This window comes from Helianthus annuus, chromosome 12 (genome assembly GCF_002127325.2).
Source record: "Helianthus annuus cultivar XRQ/B chromosome 12, HanXRQr2.0-SUNRISE, whole genome shotgun sequence".
NCBI lineage: Eukaryota > Viridiplantae > Streptophyta > Magnoliopsida > Asterales > Asteraceae > Helianthus > Helianthus annuus.
In genome coordinates, this window is record NC_035444.2 from 81,961,430 (window position 1) to 81,976,869 (window position 15,440).

General features: G+C 33.7%; 1 protein-coding gene across 3 annotated transcripts; it reads left to right on the forward strand.

The window, feature by feature from the left end:
* Window positions 1-906: 906 nt before the first annotated feature.
* On the forward strand, window positions 907-12,804 carry LOC110896864. Of its 3 annotated transcripts, none has more exons than XM_035981079.1 (3): window positions 907-1,269; window positions 1,337-1,457; window positions 6,072-8,375. In XM_035981079.1, exon 3 carries the CDS (start codon window positions 6,865-6,867, stop codon window positions 8,107-8,109), a length of 1,245 nt encoding a protein of 414 aa, XP_035836972.1. In that variant the 5' UTR covers window positions 907-1,269; window positions 1,337-1,457; window positions 6,072-6,864; the 3' UTR covers window positions 8,110-8,375. The 3 variants fall into 3 exon arrangements, 2 of the variants coding, with proteins under 2 accessions (XP_035836972.1, XP_035836973.1); XR_004875147.1 differs by lacking the exon at window positions 6,072-8,375 and adding an exon at window positions 10,167-12,804 and having other exon boundaries at window positions 930-1,269; XM_035981080.1 differs by lacking the exon at window positions 907-1,269 and having other exon boundaries at window positions 1,276-1,457.
* Window positions 12,805-15,440: the final 2,636 nt, after the last annotated feature.

A 15,440-nucleotide genomic window follows, 5' to 3' on the forward strand; every position in this document is an offset into this window, starting at 1 on the left:
TACACATGGTTTTTAAAGATATAACTTTTTTTTCATTATTTGATATATAAAATTACATTTATTTAACCCGTACAATATGCGAATTTCATAAAGATATAACTTTTTATTATTTAATATATAAAATTACATTTATTCAACCCGTGTAATACACGGGGTTCTAACCTAGTACAATGTATGAGATTACTTGATATATTAGCACCATTTTAGTCTTTCTTCACGGATATATTAGCAACATTTTAGTCTTTCTACACAGAACGATTTGTTTTGTTGGATTAAGAGTTAAATGCCTGGTTGGTCTCTGTGGTTTATGAATGTAACATCCCTATTTTTATAAGAATTATAGGTTTGGTTAAATTTATCAACCACTAGTAACTAGTCTATTTTTAGTATAAATATTCAACCCAAATAGTTTTAAACACTATAATATATAGTTGGTTGAAATATTATTCTAATTAATTGGCCTGTATATGGGTGACATGTTCTATTAAAATAAAAGTATATAAAAACTTATATAAATAAACAGGTAGATTATGAGTAAATTAACTGTAAGAAATATAAAGTATCTAGACGGACCTATAAACCGTATAATAATTAAATTGTAAAAATACATTGTATTTGGATCTACTCCATTTTTAATAAAACTTAGACCCAAATGTAGATAAAAATATTCTCGTTCTAAAGACATATTTATTATCTTCTAGAACGTCATATTTTAGAAGTTATAAGCGACAATAAGTAAAGCAGTTGAATTAATTATAATATATATATATAATAAAATAATAATATTATTATGATAGATATGAACGTGTAAAGAAATAAAATATTAAATAATCAAAATTATTATTATATATATTAAAGAACAACTCAAGTTCACTGTAGCACTGCTACAGTGCTACAGGCCACTTTACATGATTTTCACTTTTACCACTTAAGTCTCATGCTTCATTCTAAAGACACCACACATATATAGTCACACATATATAGTCAGTAAAAGAGAAAGAGATGGTGAAAGCGAACAGGCACTCTGCAGAGAAGGAAGGGAGAGCGACGAAGAGACTGAGTGAAAAGGGGAGTCGGTCAAGAGTTTTCCGTCGAACCCCTAGGTTTCCGACGATAGTGGTGACGCAGAATCAGGCGACAACGGCGATAAGGTACGAGAGGCTGCGAGGGTGATAGTGTTGATTCGAGTACGCTGATCGGTGATTATGGCTCAAGAGGTGGCGTGCAGATTCAGATTCCGACTAAGGCTCTGGTTCCGACAAAGATCCAGTAAGTTCCTTTTCAGAGCTAGGTCAGTGAATAATCTACCATAATATTCGTACTTCATTTCTTGCAGGGAAAAACTGGTATTTACGAGTCGATATGTTGGTTCAAAATCGGAGTTTACCCTTCTAAAACATCAACAACTAAATTAAACACTTTGAAAGATTATATGCAGTAAAACACGATGCTTGAAGGTGAGTGTTAAATTTGTTGTTAATTTCACTTTAGGTGTTTGATTTTATGCCCCAAAGAAGTCGAATTCCTTTAATGTCGATTTAGATGCAGTTTTCTTAAATTGGCGCATCTATAGCAGCCCCTAAACAAACCTTCATTCCACTCTGGTTAGAAATCCAATAGATAACAGAATCAATGGTGGTAATTAGGATCATTATGATGATGATCAAAATTCAAGAAACAGTAGGCTAATGGTCATAGGAGAGGAAGGAGACATAACATTAACCACTTCAAATAAATTTCACCTATGAATTTTATAGTTCATCTATGTTGTAAACTTGGTTGATCGGCCACAACACGCGGAACGCCAACTAGTTAAAACTAAAGTAGACATGTGTAACAGTACGTGGCCGGCCGAAATTAAAGGAAATAATATTTTGAGTGCTTCCCAAGTAGTTGAAGATACTATATATAGAAGTGGCCTCAAACATCTTCAGTTTATTCTTTTTACACTCTTCTTCGCCATCTATCTTTCATGTATTCTTATTTTTTTATTATTATTATTTATACTATAATAATAAAGCCATGTTCCGTTTTAAGTATTGTAACTCCCGATCACCGTTACCCTTTCCGATTGATTTGAGTCCCATAACGCATGTCAGGGCTCTGCCCGACTAAGTTTGATGGGATTCTGTCTCAGGACATCGGGACAAGGTTGATTTAGGGGTACTATACTTACCACGAGTGCATTATATATTTTTTATATAGCTTAGAAGTTATACCCAAAATTTATACCAGGAAATTTTCTAGTTGAACCCTAAAGTTACACAGTGGATCCGTTCTCTTTTCTCACCATTTTATTTCCTTTTTGTGATTTACCCAAAACTATTATTTATTATTCTATTTTGTAAACAAAAGTCATATCTATTATTTTATTTACCCAATAGGAAACCCTAGTTGAGACACCCAAGTAATCCTGCACAACTCCTAAAATTTTCAGAACAATCAGAATCAGGATCAGGGCTCCTAAAACTCGGGGGGAGGGGGGGGGTATTCCCTACTCAACGATTATCCATAATAATTTGCTGTCAAAATTTGAAATTATCGTTTCATCGAATCAGCTAACCTATAAATGCATGTAGCAAGCCTATGATGAAACGTGGCCCGTCGCGTCACGCGGCGCCCCCTATGGGACCCCTCGCGTCATGCGAGGGGGTCAATTTTCAGCTATAAATAGCTTAGTTCACAAGCTGTTCGTCTGTGTCAAAACTAATTCACAAAAGTGAATTCTCACCACTCAAAATTCAAATTTAAGATATCGGGGTACTGCTACGATACCGGGTATTAACTCGATCGCTGCTACGATTCGATATCCGATCGACTGAAACTATCCGACAGGATGTTTAAGTGTTATCCTTTGTCATTAGTCGTGATTCCGACAGGATGTTTGAGTGCCGCCCAAACTCGGGGTAGACTCTGTCATTCGTTGTGAATCCGATGGATGTTTAAGTGATTACACTTTGTCATTCGTTGTGAGGGTTTTAATCTCGTGAGTTATCGTAAAAGCTGTATTAGTTATTTACCTAGTTCGTGTGCACTAGGTTACAAGGCTAATCAATAGGCTAAAGCTCTGCCTGTTTAAATCTGCAATATATCAAGGCTTATCTGTAGATTAAACTTTGCCCGTATGAATCTGCATGCTTATAATGTGAGTCATTCTCTTTTTATCAATTGTTTTGCAATACTCCAAAGTATTTTTCCAAAGTTATAATTACAGTGATTAAGTTTATGTAATCACCAAATTACAGCCGGTATGTGGGGTATTGTGCACATTACTACTGTTGTTATCACTTTAGGTGGGCGAACCTAATTAGTGATATTCGTCACCATTGGGGCAGCCAATGGGGGATATGACCACAGTCACCGAAATGAGTCGAGTGACAAATACTGTGGGTAGTTGGGTTGATATCAGAAACATTGTAATCTCTCTTAATAGTGTAAATTATAACAAATGAGTCGTTTTAGTAAACTGAATGATTCACTCAGTATTTCCCGCTGACAAAACCTTTTTAAAACGCGTTTCAGGTAATTATAGTAAATTGAAGTAAGGATTGGATCCGGCACTAAAGGACTTCAAGAAGTGGTTTATTTTATTAATTAAATCAAATTAAGAAAAATATTGTTTTATGTAACTCAAATTTATCTTTATTAAAGCTACCATTATAAAACATGGGTTTATCCTATCTATTTAATAAATAAAAAAAATCCGGTGTTTTCTAAACTCTGATATTTTTCCTAACTCACGGTCCTGATGAAATTTCCGCTGCAATGTTTTTCAAAATAATCACCGATACCACTGGACTGCTCACGGCACCTGATTCCGTCCAGGGTGGGTCGGGGGTCGTGACAATGAAAATTGCAGACTGGGTTCCAATGGTTTACTAATTACAGGGTTGGTCCTAATAGTTGTAATTTTTGCACTCGGGTGGTCCTTATCACTAACCTCTGTTAAATTTCTTAGTTAAATGTATGTGAAATGACTAGATAACCCCTGAGCAATTCATGTTCAAACTTGATTTTTATGTATTAATATTAACTACTATGCTTCAGATTATAGTTCATCAATTTGCACTAATTGACCAATACGAAACCCTAGGTCGTGGTATGCGGCGGTGTTGGTTCGCGGTGCTGGTTTCAGGTTGGTGTTCGGAGGTGGTGGTTGTGGTTGCCCGGCTGATGGTGGTTACTGGTGTCAGAGAGGGGGGGGGGGAAGAAGAAGATGATGGGGTGGGCCCATCTCTTTTTATTTCTTATTTTTACTTTTATTTTTTTAATGATTGAGGGTAACTTGGTCATTTAACATCAACTTAATTGAGAAATTTAACAGAGGTTAGTGATAAGTACCACCCGAGTGCAAAAATTACAACTACTAGGACCAACTCTGTATTTAGTGAACCATTGGGAGCAAGTCTGTAATTTTCGCAAACCACAGGAACCAACCAGACATTTAACTCGGATTGATAATAAGAAGTTTTTTAGTTTAGTCTTTCTTCACGGAACGATTTGTTTTGTTGGATTAATAATAAGAAGTTTTTTAGTTTTGATGAAGGAGAGTTTTCTCATGATCCTTACTATATATATAGTAACGATACATATAAGGTTAATATGGACCATTGTAACAACCTAGGCAAATCTCACATTGGTCGTGGTCAGAAGAAATTTCTGGTTCATAAGGAATAATTACCTTGTTAAATTACCAACACATTTTGGGTACATTAGTTGTCGAGCATATGAAAAAGTCAAAGTTAAGCGTGCTTAGGTGAAAGTAGTACTGGGATGGGTGACCTGACCTCCTGGGAACTCCCGACCAGAGCAATCAAAAACAAATCTATGAGTTCTTGGATGGGTAAAGCATCAACACTGAACGAACAATATTGGTGGTATGAGAGTCAAATGTTACAAACACATATATAAAAGGGAATTGTTGGTGCAGTAATGTCTATCGCCTCTGTCAATTCAGAATGTAGCTGAAACAGTTTAATTCAAGCTTATAATGTAATATCTAGTTAGAAATAGCAAGGTGGCATTTTGGTAATTAATAAGAAATATCATTAATTCCAAGGCCTATACATAGAAGTCTTGTGTTAGACTTTAGAGACTTTTGACATTTTGAAGAGTTAGAGAGCTAAAGGCTAGAGAGAGAGTCTAGAGAGAGAAAGCTCATTGTACGTGATTCAAGGTGCTGTACGTTTTCAGATTTCTAATAGAATCACAGTTATATTACATCTCGTGTGTTTGGTCACGTTCGTGTACGGATTCCGTACGTCACACGTTCGGTTCGCAATCGTTTCGGAGTCAAAACCCGTCCTAACAAGTGGTATCAGAGCGGGAGCTCGATTGCACGGATCATTCACACAGATTCGTACAGGATTTCATCAAATTCAAATCCAAATTGCATCAGATTTGATCTATTTCTTCATCTTTTTCATATCTTCACGCTTTTAACTGAAAATCGCCAAATTACACAAGATTTTACGGTTCAAAATTGCTGATTTTTGGATATGATGTGCGAAAATACCTGATCTATAACCCTACAAAGTTTCAAATCTTAATTCAAAGCCGTTTGGGAGAAATCTAAGATTTTTGGTCCGAATTCGCGTGAAAAACCCTAGTTCGTGTGAGTTTCAGTCAGATCGTGTGAAAGTATCCTCCAGTTCGCATGAAGTGATTGACAGATCATTCAATTCGCACGAGTTGACCTCAAAAGTCTTCCATTTCACACGAATTGAACATAATTGACTCAGTTCACTTGAAAGGTTCATCAATTCGTATGAAATTAATCCCAGTTCGTTTGAGATAGTTATTCAGGTCGTGTGAAGTGGTTATAGACTTTCCAAGTCGTTTGAGATAGTCACTCAGGTCGTGTGAAGTGGTTATAGCCCTTTAGGTCGTTTCAAAGTCCATCAGTTCGCACGAAATAGGGTCAGGTCATTTGAATTTGATCCGGGTCATAGCAGTTCACACGGTTTGACAATTTGAACCTCAGTTCGCATAGAATATTCACCATTTCGAGTACCAGTCCGATTCAGTTAATTGATAAGTGTTTGAACTAATCTTGTGTATTTGTGATTCAGGTGATTAAAAGGTGCTGTGATTCGAGAAGTTCATAACATGGCTGAAGTGTTCTACAACACGTTCTACAACGCGTTTACATCCGAATCGTCTGAGACATCAACCGTCAAACCGAAATCAATAACAAAAACAATCAATGATAACATAAAACATGATAACTTCTATGGAACCTATTCGAAACCACCTAAGCTTGAGAATATAGAGGATTACACTTGGTGGAAAGAAAGATTCCTGAACTGGACCAAGGCATACGCTCACGAGAGCTGGTTCTGCTTAGAGTTTGGATACAGTCGACCGATCAATGACAAGAAAGAAGAGATTCATCTCAATGATCTTTTCGATGAAGACAAACGGAAATTCTCATATGAGCAGAAGATGATCGCTTTGATTCAACAATCTATCCGAGATGATATATTTTCTTTGTTAAATCATGATGGGTCATCAAAATCGGTTTGGGAAGCGTTAAGGGTTAAAGCCGAAGGGGGTAAACAAATCAAGAAAAACAAAATAACTTTACTAAAAAAAGAATTTGATTTGTTTGATAGTTTGAAATGAGAGATAGTGAGGCAAATGATTGAACGTTTTTGTCATCTAAAAATTGAGCTTGATAGGTTTGGGATAGTAAAAATACGAGAAGAAGTAATTGACAAAATAATTGAAGCGTTACCATGAGCTGATCAGTGGCAAACGTTTGTTTTTATCTTGAAAAATGATGTTTTATATGATTCAATTACTCTTGATGTGTTGATAGAAAAGATAGAAAGTCATGAGCTTGAGCTACAAAAGCAAAGCAAGATGAGCGGTTCTTCGCATCATCAGAATGTCGGTCTTTATTACAAAGCTAGCACACCTTCGGTGAAAGTTGGTGAATCACCAAAGACCGAATTCAGCGTTGAAAAGACGAAAGAACCACAAACAAGCTCATCAAGCTACAATCCTGGATACCATTCATCTTCTTCAAAAGCAAGCCCTGAAGAATCTGAAGAAGTTCTCTGCAACATCGCTCTTAAACTGAAGAATTATCCGGCTATGAGCATCAATGCAGCAAAACAACAAATGAGTTTTCTGGCATCTGTGTTAGAGTCCTACGAAGGTCTAGTATCTGGAAAAATTGGAAACTCAGAGCTGACAAAGGAAGACTACGACCAGATCGATCCAACAGAAATTAAACTCATTGACATACGCTGGTGTCAAGCAAGTTTCATTCGAAGAGCTCAGAGGTATATGGATATTACTGGGAAGCAATCAATTGGTGGTCCATCAACTAAGCTGGGATTTGATAAATCTAAAGTGACCTGTTTCAAATGCAAGCAAAAAGGTCATTTCAAGAGAGAATGCAATAATTCTGCAGTTGATGGAAATGAACATCCTTTCAATGATGATTATTACCGAAAGGTGATTTACCACCGTAGCAAAGAAGAGACGAAAATGATCGAAAATAATCCCAAAGAGAAGTCAAGATCATGTGCTGTAATCCATGATGATGAAGGGTATGATTGGAGTGAGATTCTTCCAGAAGAAGATCGTGTTGATAATCGTTTCACGGCTCATGGCAGAACTATATCAAAGAGCCAACATCGTGCCTTTGTTGCTGAAATAAAGGAGAAAACTCGAGAAGAAATTCTGAGTGAGAAAACCGAAAGAGAAAGATTCTTTGCAGGATACAGGATTGAGAAAATGCAAGAAGAATACGAAGATGCAAAATACTGTGGAAGATATGACAAGAAGAGAGATTGCTATGTCAACAGAAATGGTGATCCTGTCGTTCACAGAAAAGAAGTGGTTTTCAAAGATGTTCTTGCAGTAATTCCTCTGTTCGGCGAATACTATTCGAATGTTGCGAAAGATAAAACCTATTTGAAAAGGCTGTACAAGATAATTCGTGACGTGATGACCGCGAGTTTAATAAAGAGGGATGAAGAAAGAACGAAAAAGAATGTTGAAAATTTGGTTGATGATTTGAAGAAGGTTGCTGAGGAAGTCAAAGTTGAAGCTGTTAAAGAAGAAGATGTGAAGATTGCTGAGGAAGAGAAGGTATAAGAAAAAGTCGTTGAAAAAGAAGCTGTTACTGAAGAATAGCAGGTTGAAGAAGCTGAGAAGAAGCTTGAAAGTTCGGTTGAAGTGATTGATGTTGATGAAGCTGTTGAAGAGGAACAGAAGAAGAGTGAAGCTGATCAGGCACAAAAGGAAGTGAAAGCCGAGGTGCCAATCACTGAGGTAAAAACTGAATTTGAAATCTTAAACAAAACTGTTGAACAGTGCAAGAAAGACATGGAAATTTGCAGAGCTTGTACTGAAAAAGTTCAAAAATTCAGAACAAAAGATCTTGAATTTACCAAAATAGAAGAAGTTTTCAAAAATAAATGCAAAGAAATGCTTGAAAACAAAAAAGTTTTAAAAGATAATGACGAAAAGCTTACACAAAAATGCAAGAGTTTAGAAAAAAATGAAATTTTAAAAGAAAAGGTTTCAAAAATGACAGATGAATGTTTACAAAAAGAAAATGCTTTTCAAGAAATGAAAAAGGAGTAAGATTCAATAAAATTGGCTTATCACATTACAAAAGAGTCATATGAAAATGTGAAGAGTCAAATGAAACTTGTTCAATCCAGATTGAAATACTGTTCTGAAACAACTGATACGCTTAAGCGACAGTATTCAATAAAGCAACAAGTTGTCAATTCTTACATTGAGGATGTTGCTAAGCTAAAGCGTCAAATAGCTGATTTAGAACAGGATAACAACAAGTTACATAGTTATCATGCATCATCATATGTGCTTGAAAGAATTTTCAATCTAAAACCGGGTGATGATGATTCTGAGAAAAACAAAAAGGGCATTGGCTCAGAGTTTCATCAAGTTCCACCACCAGAAAAGTTCGCGTTTTATGATGATGAGAAGGTCGAAAAAGCTTTCAACATGGTAGATCAATTGCCAGATAACATTGACGTAACCTATTCCAAATCTGATGATTCAAGTGATTCAGAGGTGGTAGGTAAGGTCGTTGAAAGTGTGTTGAAAGAAGAGTCGGTTGAAAAAGGTAAATCTGAATCACAGGATGAAAATTAAGGTAGTTTTCATGAAGAATATCTGAAAAACTCAAAATCTGAGAAAAATTTGAATGATGATTCAAAAGGATTGGTTTATTCCATGATTGGATCGGACAAATTATTCTTAGATGTTGTATTCCCGATTCAGAATGTGATTTCAGAAAAGATTGACAAAGTTTTCAAAATGGTTGAGATTGAAAAATCTGAAATTCCAAAGTTTGCTGGAAAAGATCATAAAACTTTTTATAACAAACCTGGTTTCAAGAAGAAAAACATGAAGGCTGGTTTGGGTTATAAAAAGAAACAAAATTGGAAACGGAATGAAATTCCAAATTATCAACAAAAGATGAATTTTGTTCACGAAACAAGTTCCGAAGAAGAGAAAGAACTCCAATTTAGACGACAGTCTAATGAAGAGTTCTATGCTCAAAAGAAAACACAACAACCACAGGTCAAAGATGTCTCAAAGAGAACATGTTTCAAATGTAATCAAACAGGACATCTTGCTCGCAAGTGTCCAAATCTGAAACCTGTTGATGTTGAGTCGAAAAAGAAATCTGATGATGTTGAAAGACAGAAATCTGAGAATGTGAAACAAAGGTCAACCAGATTTGATTCAAAACAAACTTGGAGGTACAACACAAACAAGTTTGTTTCGAATCAAACTTGGAAATCAAACCCGAATAGGTTCGATTCTAGACAGACGTGGAATTCTCACACACCCAGATTAAGAACAACACAAAGATGGAAAACAACTGTCGATGCAACAAAACCAAACGAGTTTTGGAAACCAAATGTTGTTCAAAATCAAAATGTTAAAAAAGAATCACATTTTTACAAAAGAGGGACTCCAAAAGGTCAAACATGGTCTGTAAAGAAACAAATTGCTTCGGTAAATGATGAAAAAGTTGAAGTCATAATTGACAAAGTCTTTATATAAAATTACAAAGATTTTCCAAAATTAAATGATGCATGTTGTGTTGAAATGCCTAAGGTCAAACAGACCTGGGCTAAATTGTTCAAATAATTCAATTATTGAATGTGCAGGTGCTTCCAAAGAAATCTGAATGTCAACAAGAAGAATGTAGGAGTAGCCTGGCACGAAAGGAAGAGGCTGCTGGTCCCTGCAACTGAGAAACAGGGAGTTTGTTTGTTTTCTGTACATAAATAAACAATATTTCAAAAACCCTAAAAAATTGAAAAATTTAAAAAAACCAAAAATATGTTTTTATTTTGTCAAAATTTTGAGAAACTAAAAATATGTTTGTTTTTAAATTTGCAAAAATTCGAAAAAAATTACAAAAATTTGTTACTTGAATATGCCGAAACCCTCACGGCGGAACAAACATGATTAATTTCACAAGATTGAAAAACAGTTTTCAAACTGTAAAAAATCAACGTGTTGTAAATTATGGGGGTACATTATATTTTCTGCAAAATCAATGCACGAAAAACAGAAAAAATGGATAGCAAGACAAAGCTATCAGTGTCGGTTTGTCAAATTTTTTTTAAATGTTTTGGATTTTAGGGGGAGTAAAAATTTCAGAAAATACAAAAACATTTGAAAATTTGAAAAAGCTCAAAACTCATTTTGAATTGAAAAATATTGAAAAACGACAAAAACATGAGAAAATGAAAAAGAGTTTTTGTGTAAAAAGAGGAAATGATAGTACATCAGTAGACAATCACAGTACGCTAAAGAAATGGAATGTTTTAATGTGATAAACGGTCTCACTAATGATATGCCAGTAGGTTTTTACACGCTTAGTAGATTGTTTTCGAGATATAAACCTAAATATCAATACTTTACTTATCTCGTGGGGAACATCTCTCGGATATATGGGTAACCCCCGAAATCTTGTTTGAGAGATTGTCTGATTCTGAGATACTAGGTCTTTATACTGTTTGATATCTGGGGTATTATACCTGGTCTTCTGATTTTGCGAAAGCAATGGCATAGACCTCGTATAATACTTTACGCGCTTTTAAAGCTTACACTCTGCACAAAAATTGAAAAATATCGAAAGATATGAATCAATTGCAGTTGAAGAAAGATTCCCTAAAGGGAACACACCTAAAGTCGAGCCTTCATCTCTTTGACTGAACGGAAGTTCATACCTGAGCTCTCAAGGTTTCGCACTAACCCAGAGAACAGATATCAGATTGGTATACTCACCTGTAAGACTGAATCTAGGGAATTTTGATACGGGAGTATATTCCGAGGTGGGACACGCGAATAAGTGAAGTTCTTAAAACACTAATCTCGTATCTCGAATCAATTGAAGTTTGTGTGAAAATTTAAGTGGATCAGTATACTGACAATCTAAGTGAATCGTTTAGAACTTAAAGTGTTTAAAGCTCAACGGTGCTAACGGTGCTAGTGATTTGTCATAAACTGATATGATCCTCTGACGCAAACTCAAACAAAAATATTGTCTGTAAATATGTTTGTAAATAATTATTTATTGCTTTATGTTTTCAGAAAAATACAAAAAGATTTTGATTTCTGCTTTATTTTCGACAACCAATGTCTAAGTGCTAAGTTTCAAAATCTAGTATGCTGATCATGTTTCTGAAAATAAATCAAGTTCATTAATTTGAAACTTGTAGTTTTAAAATCAAAAATAAAAAACAGTTTGTGATATCTCCAAGGTCATTAAGTTGGACTTGGATGATTAACTATGAGGGATTTGGATGCTCATATTGTTAAAATCTGTAAAAGAGCCAGTTTCCGATCCTGTTGGCTAAAACTGCCAAATCAATAAAGATTGTTGATTAAGGGAGAGAATCAAGTAATCCTGGAAATATTCATATTATTATATTTTAGAGTCAGGATCTTGATTTAGAAAGTTTAATAGAGCCAGGTTACGATTCTTGGAAAACCGAAATTGCTTTCATTGTCAAAATATTTTAGATTATGCTGAGAGAGCCAGGGTTTTCAATCGTGGATGATCAAAATGTTTTACTTATAAATATTTGAGATTTGCAGATGTTGTACCAGACTACGATCCCGACAGCCGAGTCTAAGGGGGAGTCTGAAGATGAGCTCAACACAAGAGGAAGGGTGGATTCAAGGAGCCATGTAACTATCCCATAAGAGCTTGTACACGGAAAGCAAGGTGTCGATCACAAAAGCACAGAAGCTTGATGAAAGGGGGAGCCTGAAGAAAAGAGTCTACAGAAAGAGGGAGCTGAAGCTGAAGACAGATCCACGGGGATTCTGTTCAAGCAAGAGGGAGTCTACGTTGATGAAAACATGTTAAAGCTTCAAGAAGACTCAGAGAGAGAGAGAGAGAAAGAGAGAGAGAGAGAGAGAGAGAGAGAGAGAGAGAGAAAGACAAGATGTTACGGATTGACTGCGGCAATATCCAAGGGGGAGTCTGTTGGTGCAGTAATGTCTATCGCCTCCATCAATTCAGAACGTAGCTGAAACAGTTTAATTCAAGCTTATAATGTAATATCTAGTTAGAAATAGCATGGTGACATTTTGGTAATTAATGAGAAGTCTCATTAATTCCAAGGCCTATAAATAGAAGTCTTTGTGTTAGACTTTAGAGACTTTTGATATTTTGAAGAGTTAGAGAGCTAAAGGCTAGAAAGAGAGTCTAGAGAGAGAAAGCTCGTTGTACGTGATTCAAGGTGCTGTACGTTTTCAGATTTCTAATAGAATCACAGTTATATTACATCTCGTGTGTTCGGTCACGTTCGTGTACGGATTCCGCACGTCACACGTTCGGTTCGCAATCGTTTCGGAGTCAAAACCGGTCCTAACAGGAATGATAGAGAGAAAACCCACTTGAGTTACGAAAACTCAAGAAAACCTTATGTAACAAATTTTTTTTTCTAAAAAAATTAGGGATATAAGTTATATGTTTTCGAACATTTTAAGCCAATAAAACCAAAAAGCGCCGAGTGGGTTTTTATAAAAAAAATTGAAAATTCAGTTTTTAGCATATATATAAAAACACAGAATTTTCAAAAAAATAATAAAAAAACCACTCGACGCTTTTTGTTTGTTTATTTTTTTGCTTAAAACGTTCAAAAACATGTAACTTACATTCCCTAATTTTTTAAGAAAAAAAAGTTTGTTACATAAGGTTTTTTTGAGTTTTCGTAACTCAAGTGAGTTCTCTCTATAATTCCCCTGTATATATATGTGTGTGTGTGTGTATAGAGAGAGAGAGAGAGAGAGAGAGAGAGAGAGAGTTTCCAACAAAGCGTAGATTGCCTAAGAATCCTAGGAAGTAATCTAGCTTGTTCATTTATTTATTTATCATCGGATGAGACTATATTTTGAACTTTAAGAAATTGATGTTAGCACATGTGTTACGACGAGATACAAATCACATCCGAAACGTATACCTATAACTTCAAATTTTAAACAAACTAAATAACTTAGAGAATAAACATGAATCATTTTGAAAAAATAAAATTTTCAATTTATTATCATCTTTGATCTCCTCGGAGCCATCCCGTGAGATCAACCGAATTAGCCACCCTAATGTTTGATTTGGCATGTGTATTGAATCAATACCCCAAACACGATTCAATAAGGAGGAAATTGACAACCATAGAAAATCATTAACTTGAAATGATATGTATATTGAGTCGATATGTGTATTGTTGAATTGATGGAAGAAACTTTAAAATCTTTTCATTTTAAGTCAAACGTGATGTTGCCTTTAGTTTCGATTTTGATAATGATTTACGAATAGGTTTTGTGTAAATTGTGATTATGCGATTAGGTAGGAGTAATATATATTTTATATTGGTTTAAATGATACTAAAATATGGATAACAAATATATCATTATATATGTGTGTATATAATATAGAGTTAATTACACAAATGGTTCCTGTGGTTTATACCTAATTTCGTTTTTGGGTACTAACTTTTTTTTAACAGGTTTAGGTTTTATGATTTCAATTTTGTAACACATTTGGGTACTAACACCAAAATTAGTTAATTAATGACTAAAATACCCTTGCATCCTTTTTTTTAGTTTATCAATGTAACACATTTGGGTACTAACACATAATTTTATTTAAGTTTAAATTAATTTTACAAAATCTATTTATTTTTTTTATTTTCGTCTTTTTATTATATCTCTTAATTAACATAAAATCTATTTATTTTTTTATTTTCATATTTTTATTAAATTTCTTATTTAACATAAAATCTACTTGTTACACCAGCATTTTTTTTAAATAGAATTTTTAAATAAAATCAACTAGCTATATAGTTTTATGTAAATTAAATTTCTTACTCGTTTTAAATAATGTAAACCTTACTCGTTTTCAATTTTGGATAGATATGATTGATAATAATAAATATCTTTCATGTAAAAAAAATTTAAGCAATTTTTTAACTCGTTTTTTTTTTGTTCATTTACATTTTACTAGTTTAGAAAAATATTTAATTTACATAAAAGTATATAGGTAGGTATTTTAGATAAAACTATATAGCTAGGTATTTTAGATAAAACTAAAAAAATATAAGCCTTTTTAACTCGTTTTTTTTTGTAAAAAAATATTTAATTTACATAAAACTATATAGCTAGTAGATTTTACTGGTGCAACTAGTAGATTTTATGTTAATTAAATACTTTTCTAAAATAGTAAAATGTAAATGAACAAAAAAACGAGTTAAAAATGGCTTAATTTTTTTTACATAAAAGATATTTATTATTATCAATCATATCTATCCAATATTGAAAAAGAGTAAGGTTTACATTATTTAAAATGAGTAAGAAATTTAATTTACATAAAACTATATAGCTAGTAGATTTTATTTAAAAATTCTATTTAAAAAAATACTGGTGTAACAAGTAGATTTTATGTTAAATAAGAAATTTAATAAAAATATGAAAATAAAAAAAATAAATAGATTTTATGTTAATTAAGAGATATAATAAAAAGATGAAAATAAAAAAATAAATAGATTTTGTAAAATTGATTTAAACTTAAATAAAATTAGTTGTTAGTATTCAAATGTTTTACATTGATAAACTTAAAAAAATGCAAGGGTATTTTAGTCATTAATTAACTAATTTTGGTCTTAGTACCCAAAGGTGTTACAAAATTGAAACCATAAAACCTAAACCTGTTAAAAAAAAGTTAGTACGCAAAGACGAAACTAGATATAAACCACAGGACCCATTTGTGTAATTAACTCTATAATATAAAAGAAAAATAAAAGCAATATGATGGTTTCTATAAAGAATAATTTGAATTGTATGGCCACTTAAGCAATAAGATATTTCCAAGATTATGGTGTGAAAGGTTAAAGAACTGGAGAGTGGTATTGTATGTGGAAAAGCAT